The 17253-nt window shown below is 38.7% G+C and overlaps 1 protein-coding gene across 1 annotated transcript in view; it reads left to right on the plus strand.

Annotated features, from left to right (window-relative positions):
- Positions 1–17253, plus strand: part of KIAA1549 (KIAA1549 ortholog) — a 310123-nt gene that overhangs the window by 118450 nt on the left and 174420 nt on the right. Inside the window, 1 exon segment of the mRNA XM_053718941.1 lies at positions 10439–13255. Coding sequence (XP_053574916.1) covers positions 10439–13255 — 2817 coding nt within the window.

Raw genomic sequence — 17253 nt, forward strand, 5'->3', positions numbered from 1 at the left:
ACTGCAGCTCAGTTCCAGGGTCTTGGCAATCTTCTTATAGCCTAGGCCATCTTTATGTAGAACAACAATTCTTTTTTTAAGATTCTCAGAGTTCTTTGCCATGAGGTGCCATGTTAAACTTCCAGTCACCAGTATAAGAGAGTGTGAAAGTGATAACATCAAATTGAATACACCAGCTCCCCATTCACACCTGAGATCTTGTAACGCTAGTGAGTCACATGACACCTGTGAGGGAAAATGGCTAATTTGGACATTTCCGCTTACTTTTATTGCCAACAGTTTAGACATTAATGGCTGTGTGTTGAGTTATTTTGAGGGGACAGCACATTTACACTGTTATACAGGCTGTACACTCACTACATTACATTGTAGCAAAGTGTCATATCTTTAGTGTTGTCACATGAAAAGATATAATATATTTACAAAAAATGGAGGGGTGTACTCACTTTTGTGAGATACTGTGTGTGTGTGTATATATGTGTATATATATATATATATATATATATATCATTAAAAATTGTTGCATAGGAAATGAGCACATCTAGGCAAGTATCCCTGCTTGCTTTACCCAGTTAAACTCCATATACACTGTTACCAATGCACAAGAGGATTCTAGGTAAGATATGCAAATTAGATATCCAACATCTCAGATTGCAGCCATCTTGCATTTTGCGAACATCTTTAAACATCTTCTTCTCTTAAACCGCTTCGTGCAATAAGTGTGAGATGTTGGATATCTAATTTGCATATCTTACCCAGAATCCTCTTGTGTATTGGTAACAGTGTATATGGAGTTTTACTGGGTAAAAGCAAGCAGGGATATTTGCCTAGATTTGCTAATTTCCTATGCAACAATTTTTAATGATTTACTTTTGAGACATGGAGGATTTTAATCTCAAACTTTTATCTCCACCATAATTTGAATAAATATATATATGTAAGTATGTATGTATGTATGTGTGTGTGTTTTATATCCTGAGAAGGAACTGTACATTTTGAATTATTTTCAGGAACTATGAAATATTTACCTGCATAATTCCCAAAAAAAGAAGCAGGTCATCTGCATTTAAGGGTAGAAAAATATTTTCTCTTTCCCATTATCACCCCTTCTAATTCCTTCCTGCAATATTTAACTAGAGGTTCTAGAGCTATTTTAAAAAGAAGGGGTGACCGTGGACATCCCTGTTGCGTTCCTTTCCTGAGACAAATATTCTGATTAAGCTTACCATTGAAGATAAGGAGGAAAGGAGATTTTTATAGATAAGACAAACAAAAACAAAAAAATTCGTCCTTAAATACGAATTTGTCTAGCGCTGTAAACAAATGATCCCATGGGATGGAATCAAATGCCTTCTCTGCTTCTATAGTTATGAGTGTTATTTCTCTTATGGGATTTTATCCACAAATGTTTAATCAATAAAAGTACTCTTATAATATTATTAGATGTTTCTACCTTGCATGAAACCTGTTTGACCTGTGTGTATTACATTTTTCGGCAGATTTTAATCTGTTTGCAATAATATGTGTTAATAATTTATAGTCAGTATTTTGAAGTGAAATTGTTCTGTATGAGTCTATGTTATCTGCCTCTTTATTTTGTTTATACTAATGTTATATTAGAGGCTGTAAAATATGGGGAGAGTAAGTTATTCTGAATATAATAGTTATTAAAAAGATGTTTGGCCTACATGATTTTATGGAGTTTTGCTGGGGTTTGGTCTGGTCCTGGTGATTTTCCATTCGACAATCTTATCGCAAAGATTATCTCCTCCAGCTTATCTAAGGATACCACATGAAACATAATTTTTTTTTCAGAACTTTCTCTTATTCTGCTCAAGCACTTTCCCTATAAATTTCTATTTTATCAAATTAGAAATGTAAAAGGATTAATATTTTTTCCATTTTCTTACAAACCATTGTCTAAAATGTATATTTCGCAATAGATGGGAAGGAAAGAAATTTTTTTAAAATAATTTCCTAATCTCTAAAGAAATAACTGCATGATCGGAGATTATTCATATTTCTTTAATATCTGCTTTGCCAAGGGAGATTCACTTAAAGGGCCATTATACACTCATTTTTTCTTTGCATAAATGTTTTGTAGATGATCTATTTATAAAGCCCATAAAGTTTGTTTTTTTAAAAAATGTATAATTTTTCTTATTTTTAAATAACATTGCTCTAATTTTCAGACTCCTAACCAAGCCCTAAAGTTTTATGTTAATACTGTCAGCTACCTTCTCCAGCTTGCTCCTGTTTGTGTAAAGGGTCTTTTCATATGCAAAAGAAGGGGGAGGGGGGAGTGTCTTATTTCCCACTTGCAGTGGGCTTTCCAACTACCTTTTCAACAGAGCTAAACTGAAAGCTTCTAAGTAAGTTTTTAAACCATTTTATACTGGATTACGGGTGCGTGATAAATAAACAGTGATTACAAGTGGCTGGTTATTGCTACTGCAAGCACTCTGGTTAATTTTCAAGATGTGCCCCAAAGGCACCCAAACTTTAGTGTGAGATTGTGTTTCAATGAAATACAAAATGGCATCTTTTATGGAGTTAAATGTGGCTGGCGTGCCTTTACATTGCAGTCTATGGGAACTGTGTGTTTCCTATAAATTTATATGTATATGCTTATATATATATATATATATATATATATATATATATATATATATTTATGTGTATATACACATATTAACACATAAATATATATGTATATATTCATATTCATATATATATATTTACAATCTGCTGCTCATTGCTGCATGACTAACCCTCTTTGCTGCGAAAGTGTCAGGGTTTTTTCCCTGTTGTGTTTGCCATGTGCTGCTGGCAGCCATTTTACTCACCTCTCTTCCTGACTATGGGTTATTGTGGGGGATACTGCTCAATTCCTGCACTTCCTTTTATGGCCAGACTGGTGTGCATCATCCATGTGAGACAGGATGCAGTCTCAGAATTGTGATGTCATCACTTATTATTTAAAGGGCCTCTGTTCAGTATGCTTTGCCTTTGCATTGTCTCAGACCTGTATGTGAGAGTTCCTGTGTATTACCTGGCTGCCTGACGTCCTTCCTGGTTCCTGATCCCTGGCTTGTTCCTGACTCTGCTGTTTTCCTTGTTCCTGATTCCGGCTCGTCTGACTATTCGCTTTGGCTCCTGACTCGGCTCGTCTGACTACCAGCTCTGGTTTTGATTCCTGGCTTGTTATTTGACTTGTGGACTTTTTATTATTTTTTGCTATTAATAAAGGTGTGATTATTTTTGCACTTCTCTGATTCCTGGCACCCTGACAGAAAGATCTCATGCTGTGTCCATTGGAGCCTATGTAAGCACACTCTATTGAGTGCATAGCTTCCTAGCACGTATATAGCTTCTTATCTGGATCCTGTAGTCTCCAGATGTCTTTTATCTTAATTTTATTTTTTGAGAAATGTGTACAAATTTTTGCTTCTCTATTCTGATGGGCGCCACCTCAAATATACATTCTATCAATACTAGGAAAAAGCACCATATTAAATTCTCCTTCAATTATCAGATTTTTGTCTATATAATTAAGCAATTTAGCCTATAATAAATCCCAGAAAGCAGTTTGGATTATAATTAGGAGCACATATATTGCATACCGTGAATTGACATTTTCCCATTTCAAAGAAAATAATTAAGTATCTCTCATCTGGATCTACCTCTTGTGAGATTATCTTAATATCCATATGAAAAATGTATGCTACACCTTTCTTCCTTTTTAAAGTGGGGGCCGCGATCACCTCATCTACCCATCCGGAGTGTAATTTATCTATTTCTGTTTTTCTCAAATGAGTTACTTGTATATATGCAATATAAGGAATATATTTCTTCAAATGTTTAATTATATGCTTTTTTTTTTGGATATGTGAGGTGATGCCGCCCACATGCCACGATAAAATATTCAACAAATTTAAAATTACAAATTAAAGACAAAAACATAAGGAGAGAAGAAAAAAAGAGAGAAAAGAGTAGTTATTTACCAGCCCATATTTAAAAAACTAAAATTCCATACTAGTGCTTCTATAGATAAGCAATATATTTTAGCAAACGTCCTTCAATTTAATTTTACCTATAAATTTACAAGCTTCCATAGGATTATCAATACACAGCAGGTTAGTATCATGTATTATTTTCAGCTTGGCAGGGTATATCATAGTGGTTTGAATGTCTAAATGAATAATATTTGTACAAAGAGGAGCCATTTCTCATCTCCTATTAAGTGTTTCTGAAGAAAACTCTTGAAATAAGAAATGATCTTGATTGATCATAAAAAGATTCCTACTTCTATAGAGGCACAGAATATTCTCTGTATCTTAAAAGTGCAAGGGCTCTGAAGCTGTGGTTACTGCAGTGTAAATGAGTTCCAATGTATAACTATACTGTATTTTTTAAGGAGCATACTAACATTATATTGTGTTTTGTATCTGGAGTGAACCTGTGGTAGCTGAAGTAGGGATCACAATTGTAAATATCTGCTTCTTTGTGTGTTTAATAAAAAAAAATTAAAAACAAAACTCACTAGTTTTCTTTTACAAGATATGACGAGTCCACGGATTTCATCCTTACTTGTGGGATTACGCCTCCTGTTCAGCAGGAAGTGGCAAAGTGCACCACAGCAGAGCTGTATATATAGCTCCTCCCTTCCCTCCCCCTCCAGTCATTCTCTTTGCCTGTGTTAGTGATAGGAAGAGGTAAAGTGAGGTGTTAGTTTAGATTCTTCAATCAAAAAGTTTTTTTATTTTAAAATGGTGCCAGTGAGTACAATTTTTCTCAGGGAGAAATCGTCAGTCTATAACTTCCCAAGAGGAGTGTAGACATTTTATTTTTCTGCCCTGATGTTGATGATCTTAGCAAAAGTTATCTAAGATCCATGCTGGTTCCCACAGAGCAGTTGAAGGTAGAGTAAAGAAACATCTTCAGTGTGGAGAACTGTGTCATGCTACAAGCAGCATTGAGGTATGTTCAGTCTTTTGTTTCTGGGGAGACTTGATACATCAGAACAGGCTGACATTATTCCCTATCTGGGGAGGGTAATCAGTATGCACTATAGAAAAAAGAAATGGTGTACCTGGAATTCCCTTTTATTTTATTTTACTCATTTAAAAGTGTGTTGGTGTTTCACTTTAACATTCATGTGTTGGCTGACGCTGGGAGCGGTTGCTGGCTGCTGTTATGATGCGGTTATATTTGGCTTGACAGGAGATAATATCTCTGAGTTGCGCTTTTGTATTTATAAGAGGGGCACATGGCTTTATTATAAATTGGAACAGACATGTTAATTTTTCGACCCATGCGGGTCTCGGTAAAAGCTAAGAGTTACGCCAATGGTGGGCGGGGCCTATTTTCACGCGCTCTATTGCGCAGTGTGTTTTCTGCACGGCAGCAAGGTTCTGAGGCTCCGGTGGGGCCTAGCTCAGCTTTTGTACTCAAAGGTGCAGAAAGACTTGTGACCATTTTCTTCAGTGTGATCTGGGGACAGGTAGGCGCCGCAGCAGAGCTGTGGCGAGGGGCAGGGGCCAGAATTGATATAAGTTAATATACTGATAAAATTGTTACATAATTGATATATACCTGACTTGAAAGAAATAATTTCTGACATTACGGGAGGTAAGGGTAATCTCCTACCTCAGGATAAAGCAGCTAAACTGAGGGGTAAACAAAATAATTTTCGTTCCTTTCAGAACTTCAAAGGAGTTCCCGCTTCTTCTTCCGCTAAACAGGAAGGGAATTTTGCGCAAGCCAAGGCCATCTGGAGACCCAACCAGGCTTGGAACAAAGGTAAACAACCCAAGAAGCCCGCTGCTGCTTCCAAGACAGAATGAAGGGGCGGACCCCGATCTGGGACCGGATCTAGTAGGGGGCAGACTTTCTCTCTTTGCCCAGGCTTGGGTAAGAGATGTTCAGGACCCCTGTACACTGGAAATCGTGTCCCAAGGGTAACAACTGGAATTCAGAAATTCTCTCCCAAAGGGGAGGTTTCTTCTTTCACGATTGTCTGTAGACCAGATAAAAAGAGAGGCATTCTTACGTTGTGTAAAAGACCTCTCTACTATGGGAGTAATTCGTCCCGTTCCAATACTGGAACAGGGGCAGGGGTTTTACTCAAATCTTTTTGTGGTTCCCAAAAAAGAGGGTACGTTCAGACCCATTTTAGATCTCAAAAGTCTAAACAAGTTTCTCAGAGTCCCATCCGTCAAGATGGAGACTATTCAAACAATTCTACCATTGATCCAGGAGGGTCAATATATGACTACCGTGCACTTGAAGGAAGCATACCTTCATATTCCTATCCAGAAGGATCATCATCAGTTCCTAAGGTTTGCCTTCCTGGACAAACATTTTCAGTTTGTGGCTCTTCCCTTCGGGTTGGCCACAGCACCCAGGATCTTCACGAAGGTTCTAGGGTCCCTTCTGGCGGTTCTCAGGCCGCGGGGTATTGCAGTGGCGCCTTATCTAGACGATATTCTGATCCAGACGTCGTCTTATCATCTGACAAAGTCTCATACAGACACGGTTCTGTCCTTTCTGAGGACTCACGGGTGGAAGGTGAATCTAGAAAAGAGTTAATTAATTCCACAGACCAGGGTTCCCTTCCTGGGAACTCTAATAGATTCCACATCCATGAAAATTTTCTTGACAGATGTCAGAAAGTTAAAGATTCTGAATACATGCCAAGCCCTTCAGTCCAATCCTTGGCCATTAGTGGCTCAGTGCATGGAGGTAATTGGATTGATGGTGGCGGAAATGGACATCATTCCGTTTGCTCATTTTCATCTCAGACCGCTACAACTGAACATGCTCAGGCAGCGGAATGGAGATTATGCAAATTTGTCTCCTCGGATAGATCTGGATCAGGAGATACTCTCTTCTTTGGTGGTTGTCGCCGGATCATCTGTCCCAAGGAACGTGCTTCAGCAGACCCTCATGGATGATAGTGACAACGGACGCCAGCCTACTAGGTTGGGGTGCAGTCTGGAATTCCCTGAAGGCTCAGGGTGTGTGGACTCGGTCAGAGTCTCTTCTTCCAATCAATATTCTGTAATTGAGAGCAATATTCAATGCGCTTCAGGCTTGGCCTCAGTTGGCTTCGGGCTAAATTCATCTGTTTTCAGTTGGACAACATCACGACTGTGGCTTACATCAATCATCAGGGAGGAACAAGAAGTTCCTTAGTGATGACAGAAGTATCCAAGATAATTCGGTGGGCGGAGGCTCACTCTTGTTATCTGTCAGCAATCTACATTCCAGGAGTGGACAACTGGGAAGCGGACTTTTTAAGCAGACAGACGTTTCATCTGGGGAGTGGGAACTCCATCCGAAGATCTTTGCCTACCTTATTCTCAGATGGGGCAGACCGGAATTGGATCTGATGGCGTCTCGTCAGAATGCCAAGCTCCCAAGATACGGATCCAGGTCAAGGGATCCTCAGGCCGAACTGATAGATGCCTTGGCAGTCCCTTGGTCGTTCAACCTAGCTTATGTGTTTCCACCCTTTGCTCGCCTTCCCCGGGTGATTGCTCAGATCAAACAGGAGAGGGCTTCAGTAGTTCTAATCGCGCCTGCTTGGCCTTGCAGGACTTGGTATGCCGATCTAGTGGACATGTCCTCTCTGCCGCTTCCATCTGCAGCTTCCATTGAGGCAGGACCTTTTCATTCAGGGACCCTTCCAACACCCAAATCTAGTTTTCTCTGCTTGATTTTATCTAAGCGGGGGTTCTCTGATTCGGTCATTGATACTTTGATTCAGGCACGTAAGCCAGTTACTAGAAAGATCTACCATAAGATATGGCGTAAATATCTTTATTTGTTCGAATCCAAGGGCTACTCATGGAGTAGAGTTAGGATTCCCAGGATTCTGTCTTTTCTCCAAGAAGGATTGGAGAAGGGGTTATCAGCGAGTTCCTTAAAGGAACAAATCTCTGCTTTGTTAATTTTACTACACAAACGTTTGGCAGATTTTCCAGACGTTCACTCTTTTTGTCAGGCTCTAACCAGAATCAAGCCTGTGTTTAGACCAATTGCTCCACCCTGGAGTTTGAATTTAGTTCTTAGTGTTCTTCAAGGGGTTCTGTTTGAACCCATGCATTCCATAGATATTAAGTTATCTTGGAAGGTTTTATTTTTGGTTGCTATTTCTTCTGCTCGTAGAGTTTCTGAGTTTTCAGCGTTACAATGTGACTCTCCTTATCTTATCTTTCATTCTGATAAGGTGATTTTACGTACCAAACCTGGTTTCCTTCCTAAGGTTGTTTCTAATAAGAATATTAATCAGGAAATTGTTGTTCCTTCATTATGTCCTAATCCTTCTTCTAAGAAGGAGCGTCTGTTGCATAACTTGGACGTGGTCCGTGCCCTGAAGTTTTACTTGCAGGCGACTAAGGAACTTCGTCAATCATCTTCATTATTTGTTGTTTTCTGGAAAGCGTAGGGGCCAGAAAGCTACGGCTACCTCTCTTTCTTTTTGGCTGAAGAGTATCATCCGTCTGGCAAATGAGACTACTGGACAACAGCCTCCTGAAAGAATTATGGCTCATTCTACTAGGGCTGTGGCTTCCTCATGGGCATTTAAAAACGATGCTTCTGTTGAACAGATTTGCAAGGCTGCAACTTGGTCGTCTCTTCACACTTTTTCCAAATTTGATACTTTTGCTTCTTCTGAGGCTGGTTTTGGGAGAAAGGTTCTTCAAGCAGTGGTGCCTTCCGTTTAGGTTCCTGTCTTGTCCCTCCCTTTCATCCGTGTCCTATAGCTTTGGTATTGTATCCCATAAGTAAGGATGAAATCCGTGGACTCGTCATATCGTAAAAGAAATAAATTTATCAGGTAAGCATACATTTCCTTTTTCTCCGCTCTCCTTTATGTATTTGTGATAAACATTAAGGGGAAGTCTACTCCTAAATTGCTATTGCTTAAAAATATAGATAATCCCTTTTATTACCCATTCCCCAGTTTTGCATAGCCAACACAGTTATATTAATACACTTTTACCTTTGTGATTACCTTTTACTTTAACCATCTGCAGACCGCTCCCTTAATTCAGTTCTTTTGACGGACTTGCATTTTAGCCAGTCAGTGTTTACTCATAAGTAACTCAACGGGAGCGAGTACAATGTTATCTATATGGCACTCATGAACTAGTGCTGTCTAGCTATGAAAACCTGTCAAAATGCACTGAAATTAGTGCATATAAGCCTACCTATGCTTTAAAATTGCATGCCCTATTTAAATCATGAAAGTTTAATTTTGGCTAGACTTTCCCTTTAAATTAGGATATTTAATGCAGATGCATAGATAAAAATGCAAGATTCCTTGAATTTCTGCTTTCATTCTATTGGCTGATTTGAATTTGAAGTTTTTTTATTTTTGGTAATGTTAGTTGTTTTTTTTAATTTATTGTAATTTTAGGGTTTATTTTTAAAGGTAAGATTAGGTTTTTATTTCATTTTACAGTTTTGTTTTTTATGTTAGTTAGTATTTCTTTTTTTAGTAAAATTAGGTGTATTTTAATTTCGGGTTAAGTTAGGATGTTTAGATGTTGGTTTATATCTTTACATTGTGGGGGCTAGCGGTTTAGGGGTTAATAGTTTTGTTTAGTGTTTGCGATGGAGGGTGGTTTAGTGGTTAATAGTATTATTTATTTATAGCGATGTCAGGGATGGCAGTTTAGGGGTTAATAGGCTAGGGGCTTATGGTAGGATTATTTTTCACTTTTATTTTAATATTATTTTATATTAACTTCCGTGGTTAATGTGAAAATGCAAGATCGTTTGTGTGAGGAGGGTATTAGATTCTTTGTGCTTTTCGGGTTACCGCTAGTGCAAAATACGTTTGGTGTTTTTTTAACTTGTAATACCAGCGGAACCCGAAAAGCGCAAAAAATCTTAACTCTAGCGATGTTTTCGCTAACGCAAAAAAAAGATTTACTGCGATACTTGTAATCTAGCCCTTAGTGTTTTATTACAGCAAAATGTTTGTCCAGTAAATTCTGAAGAAATCTCTATATGGTTTTGAGCACAACAACTAATATTTATTTATTTGCCTGTTGAGTATTAACACCATACTGCCAGAATTTAGATGTCTACATAAATTAAAATATATATATTTTTTAAATATAAAATGGGATATTTAAAAATTGGTAATGAAAATAAAGGCATACATGCATGCAAAAGAACAGTTTTAATGATTGACTGTTTAACTGTTTACAGTTAATATAAATAACAGACAGACCCACAAGCCTCACATAAAGATGAAATTATACACCTGTATCTGAAAAGACCAGCCTGGGTTTGTATTTAAATGATTGATTAGATTGTGTATAGTGACAAAGTATTATGGAGTTAGTATCTGTAAACCTGTTGCATTTGAATATTATACATGTAAAACTAATAAAAAAAACTGTTCTATTTTATTATATAGATGTGATATTCTTCAATCAATCATTTGGCCCTTTCTTTCTGCAAGACAGTCAACTTCAATTACAAACCAAAAATACACAGAAGCCAGCTGCTGAAAGTTTCCCAGTGACTCCTCCCTCAACTGAATCACACCCCCCTGAAATTTCTAGTTTCCAATCTCTATTAATTAAAGGAGTTGAACAAGTTACAACTGAAGTTGCGGTTAGAGAAGAAGACCTAAGTATGATCCATAGTGAAAAACCAACCTCATCAGGCACCGAATCCCCTATTTTGTATAGTTCAGTAAATACAAATGAGGCATCAGAAATAAGTGCACAGAATTCTGAGATTGAAAAATCTTTGGTTAATCAAACTGGACCACCTTCCTCTGTGTCTGCTGAAATACCACCCATCTCAGAAGATGAGTATTGCATAGAAACAGAGATCTATACATTATCAGAAGATTTACCAGTATCAACAACACAAAGTGAATTTTTAATATCAAGTTCAGTAGTTTGGAACTCAAAGATGGAAAGTTCTATGGTGACATTACAGCCATCTTTGATTTCTCAATTTGGCATCAGCGAAGAACATACATTAGAGGTTTTCAGTGGTCAGAATAGACCTTCATCAGAAATAGCTAATTTGCAGAGTTCATATTTACAAAGCAAAATTAATTCAGAGGATGCCACCACCATTGCAACCAGGAAGGCTTTGCAAAGTGTATTTCTTAATATAGGGCTGTCTGCAGCTAATGAATTGAGCACCAGCCCATATAGTACTCCATTTTCAACAGCTGTTGAGTTACCTTATTTGGAATATGGAGTATTTAGTAGTGAAGATTTTGATTTTCCAGCAACCAGCCCGTTGATGAAAAATTATGAAAGTACCATGGCAGCATATTCAACCCCAGTGCCTACTCTTACACTTTATAATGACCAAACACTGATCCTATCCTCTCATGTTGTTTCCACTGACCTCATGAAAAATGACTTGGATAGCATAACATTTAAACCCGTTGAGTCCAGTGGATACAGTTTGCATAGCAGCTTGTTCTCTGAGAAAGAACATTTTGAAGAGTCTGCCACTGAGGAATTGTATGGTCTCTACTCATCAATGTTTCCATTGTCTTCTACGCATGGAGAAGGTTTTGTTCCATCCTTGGATTTCACAAGCCTTGTTGACACTAGTCTTATTGGAAATCCAGCAACTACTCATTTACATGTATACAATACTGATTTGGAAACAAACATTTTTTTTGTGTTAGACTCCTCAGTTTACATGCCCTCTCTTACAGAGATTGTTTCTGCCACAACCTTTGTTGATTTTGATTCAGATCCAAGCACATCAATACATATAGCAGCATCAAAAACATTTACTGAACATTCTTTTTCCACATCTATGAACACAGTGGAAGCAGCTGCTTTTGTGCCAACAGAATCTGTGCTGTATTTTAGCCAGTCTTTGATTCCATTAGAAGAATCTGAGAATATTAACCATCATTTATCAATGATGTTTACTCTTGAACCAAGCATCCCATTGCCTTCATTGTCTGAAGATGGACTACTTTCTTCTTCAAAATCTAGTGAATCGTCAGTGCTTTTATCTCAGGGTTCTTCTATTATACTTGCAACATCTGAACTGTTTCTCAATAGCTCATTGCTGGAACCTAGTTTTTCACCAACTTCAGAAAGCATACGTTTTGAGGGCTCAGGGCTCATGCCGTGGCAGACCTCAAATAACTATCTAGCTGCCTCTCTCTCTCCAGTTTCAAGGATTGATGAGTTTGAAGAAAACTCAAGTGTCTTCTCACAGCCAGCTGAGCTGTGGGAACAAACAACTGCCCTCCAGTCAGAGACTGACATTCTATATACCTCAAGTTTCAGTGGTGCTACATCTCCTCTGATGCCTTTATCCACACCTACTTCATTTACATTTCCTATAACAGAATTATCCGCCTACTCTTTAGATTCTAATGATTATAGCACTACTTTGGTTGAAGAAACTATTGAACTATCCTTTGCATTTTCTCATTCTCTGATGCTGGATTTAGCCACCACCATGTCATCATTTTTCGAAACGAGTACTCATACTGTTGTTCTTCCAGAGAGCACATTGCCAATTCCTACCATTACCCCAGCTGAAAACTTAAGTGAATTTCCCACTGGAAGCATTATCCCTTCTACTTCACTTTCTGAGCCTAATTATATGTTGTCCACACCTTTAATTCCAACTTCTCCAACCAATATAACTGATGACGCAAGTAGCATATTCAGTACAGTAGCTCCAGAAGCAACCAAAGACTCCAATTTTACTACAACAGATGCAACATGGATAGCAAATCCTGAAATAACTACAACAGCTAATGCATCATGGACAATGATTTCAGATGTAACATCTAACACCAGTTCTACAACAGCTAATGCTTTGTGGACATTGTCAGTAGAGGTAACAACAAATAATAGTGTGGTAACAGTAATTCCGGAAACAAATGTTAATATCACAACTGAAAAGATGGGGTGGACAGAAGCTTCAGAGACAGTCACAAACACCAGCATCATAACTGCTACTATAATGAGGACAGTAACCCCAGCGATCATCACAACATCCAATACAGTAGGAACAGTGACTCGAGAGGCAACTACAGCACATACTATTAATGAAGAAACAACAGCAATAACTACTGAAAACCTTACAGCTGCCAGCACACAAAGCTCTTCCACTCAGTCTGTACCCATCACACCTCCATCAGGCCTTACAGCTGCTACGTCTCCAACCACAACCAGACAAACACTTGTGTGCGATGTTTCTAATCCAGAGCCTTATCTCGTTACTGCAGGTAAAAGATTATCTTGTTTTTGGCTTAACATGAATGTTATTATAGTAATTAAAAAAATAATTAAATATGCTTAATTCAGCAGTGTCTACATGATCTGATGTATATCTGTTTACCTAATTAGAGGACCATTAAATACAATAGAATTGTATAATCAACAAGAACATTATAAAAAGACAATCCAATTTTAAATGGGCATTACATTCTTTCTGACAAATTTTTAAAATTTACTTCAGTTTGTTGGCCCCTTGTATCATGTGACAGCCATCGTTCAATCACACACTCATATACGTATACACTGTGAACTCTTGCACATGATTTGTAGTGGTGCCTCAGAAAGTGTGCATATAGAAAGGCTGTCCACAATTTGCTAATGTAAGTAAATGGGAAATTCTCTTAAAATTGCATGCTATGTCTGAATCATGAAAGTTTTAATTTTCGCTTTAGTGTTCCTTTTTTTAATTAATTAATTTTGTTGCACTTCTATGAATATTTTTTTTAGTTTTGAAATGTTCAACTAGTGATGCTCAAAACATTATTCCATATTTAGATTATGTTGTTTGATTCATTTGTATAGTGGTGGAATTGTGCTTTATTCTGTTACATCTTTCCCCTTTTAATAGTGGTTAAAATCTAATTTACCTTTGAGTCTACTGCATGGCATTAAACCCTGTCTTTTTAGAGCCTGATGATACAAAATCTTTGGGGGGTTTTGTGTTCTTTTATGATGTGTGTCCCTCCTTCACATCTAGAATCCCGTATAGGGAGATAAATCTTTTCTAAAATTCTTAGAGCCCTTGCGGTGATAAGTCTTCTTAGATAATCTCACCAGAGTAGAGAACTTTATATCATTGGGACCTTAGTCTGTTATGTATAACCGTATACCATCCAACATTTTCTGGAGGCTTTCCAGGACTGGGAGGTGAGAGGGACTTGTGGTCAGTGGCCCATGGGAGGGTTTTGTGGGTGGAGCAGCACAGGTATTGTGGCAGAGTCAGAGGTTGTATTTCTTTTAAAGGGACATTAATTTGCCATACAGTTATATGGAAAACAAATGGGGGAAAAACACTTTTTCTGATAGATTTGAGTGCATCCATCAAGATCAATAATCCTGACACTCCTACATATTACACAGTTATTGTGTAAGCAGAGCAGGAGCTCATGTATATTTTTCTCTTGTAAGGTGTATCCAGTCCACGGATTCATCCATTACTTGTGGGATATTCTCCTTCCCAACAGGAAGCTGCAAGAGGATCACCCACAGCAGAGCTGTCTATATAGCTCCTCCCCTAACTGCCACCCCCAGTCATTCTCTTGCAGCTCTCGACAAGGGAAGTAGCTAGAGAGATGTGGTGAATTAGTGTAGTTTATCTTCAATCAAAAGTTTGTTATTTTTAAACGGTGCCGGCGTTGTACTGTTTTTTTTACCTCAGGCAGCAATTAGAAGAAGAATTTGCCTGAGGTTTTTGATGATCTTAGCAGGTTGTAACTAAGGTCCACTGCTGTTCTCACAGATAACTGAAGAGTATGGGGAAACTTCAGCTGGGAGAACGGCCTGCAGAATTAACTGCCCTGAGGTATGTTCAGTATATTTTTTTTGTAGAGGATGATAAGAACTAGAAAATGCTGACAGTGCCTGATATAGTTAAGGTAAGCCTGATTGCAGTGATTTAATAACGACTGGCATCATGCTTGCAGTAAAGGGTAATTTTCATATTACTTTCTATTATGGCTTAGTATGTAAAACGTTATATATATATATATAAGGAACGTTTTTTACTGAGGTGATAAATCTTTATTTGGGGCCTAGTTTTCCACATGGCTGTTATTTTACTCCTAGGAATAGTTTTTTAAGGCCCTCTGACTTTGAGTGCATGGTGGGAGGGGCCTATTTTCACGCTCTAATTGCGCAGTTGTTTCTTACATTTGAGACATCCAGCTTCCCTGAAGGAGTCCCCTGACATATTGGACCTCTGTAAAGGGTTTTTGTGCCTAAAAAAGTCGTTTTATGGGAAGGTAGGAGCCACAGTAGAGCTGTGGCAGTTTGCTTGTGACTGTTATAACGGTTTTACCATTTTTTTGCTTCGTTTTTGAACCTGAGGGGTTAATTATCCATTTGCAAGTGGGTGCAATGCTATTTTAGTCTATTATATACACTGTAAAAATTTCATAGAGTTAACTGCTTTTTTCACTGTTTTGCAGTTTTTGTGTTAGTTTTTTTCCCTTAAAGGCACAGTACCGTTTTTTATATTCTGCTTTTTCACATTAATTAAAGTGTTTTCAAAGCTTGCTGGTCTCATTACTAGTCTGTTAAACATGTCTGACATAGAGGAAACTCCTTGTTCATTATGTTTAGAAGCCATTGTGGAACCCCCTCTTAGAATGTGTACCAAATGCACTGATCTTACTATAAGTTTTATAAAGACCATATTCTAGCTTTAAAAGATTTATCACCAGAGGAAATTGACAAGGGGAAAGTTATGCCGACTAACTCTCCCCACGTGTCAGAGCCTTTAACTCCCGCTCAAGGGGCGCCAAGTACATCTAGCGCGCCCATTGCGTATACTTTACAAGACATGGCGGCAGTTATGAATCATACTCTTACAGAAGTATTGTCCAAACTGCCAGGGTTACAAGGAAAGCGAGACAGCTCTGGGACTAGAAAAAATACAGAGCTCTCTGACGCTTTAGTAGCTATGTCCGATATACCCTCACAATGTGCAGAAGCCGAAGAAGGAGAGATTCTATCTGTGGGTGATTTGTCTGACTCAGGGAAGACACTTCAACCTGATTCTGATATGTCTACATTTAAATTTAAACTTGAACACCTCCGCATGTTGCTCAGGGAGGTTTTAGCAACTCTGGATGACTGTGACGCCATTGTAGTCCCAGAGAAATAGTGTAAATTGGATAAATACTACGCAGTGCCTGTTTACACTGATGTTTTTCCAATACCTAAGAGGTTTTCAGAAATTATTACTAAGGAATGGGATAGACCAGGTGTACCGTTCTCTCCCCCTCCTGTTTTTAAAAAGATGTTTCCCATAGATGCCGCTACACGGGACTTGTGGCAAACGGTCCCTAAGGTGGAGGGAGCAGTCTCTACTCTAGCGAAGCGTACAACTATCCCTGTCGAGGACAGTTGCAAGAATTTTTACGAAGGTTCTGGGGTCACTCCTAGCGGTCCTAAGGCCGCGGGGTATAGCAGTAGCCCCTTACCTAGACGACATTCTAATACAGGCGTCGAATTTTCAAATTGCCAGGTCCCATACAGACATTGTTCTGGCATTTCTGAGATCGCATGGGTGGAAAGTGAACGAAGGAAAACGTTCTCTATCCCCTCTCACAAGAGTTTCCTTCCTAGGAACTCTGATAGATTCTGTAGAAATAAAGATTTACCTGACAGAGACCAGGTTGTCAAAACTTCTAAATTCCTGCTGTGTTCTTTATTCTACTTCTCGCCCTTCAGTGGCTCAGTGTATGGAAGTAATCGGCTTAATGGTAGCGGCAATGGACATAGTGCCGTTTGCCCGCCTACATCTCAGACCGCTGCAACTCTGCATGCTCAGTCAGTGGAATGGGGATTACACAGATTTGTCCCCTCTACTAAATCTGGATCAAGAGACCAGGGATTCTCTTCTCTGGCGGTTATCTCGGGTCCATCTGTCCAAGGGTATGACCTTCCGCAGGCTGGGCTGGGGTGCAGTCTGGAACTCCCTGAAGGCTCAGGGCTTGTGGACTCAGGAGGAGACACTCCTTCCGATAAACATTCTGGAACTAAGAGCGATATTCAATGCTCTTCAGGCTTGGCCTTCGCTTCATACTTTTTCTAAATTCTGCAAATTTGATACTTTTGCTTCTTCGGAGGCTATTTTTGGGAGAAAGGTCTTACAGGCAGTGGTGCCTTCCGTTTAAGCGCCTTCCTTGTCCCTCCCTTCATCCGTGTCCTATAGCTTTGGTATTGGTATCCCACAAGTAATGGCTGAATCCGTGGACTGGAT

This window comes from Bombina bombina, chromosome 6 (genome assembly GCF_027579735.1).
Source record: "Bombina bombina isolate aBomBom1 chromosome 6, aBomBom1.pri, whole genome shotgun sequence".
Lineage (NCBI taxonomy): Eukaryota > Metazoa > Chordata > Amphibia > Anura > Bombinatoridae > Bombina > Bombina bombina.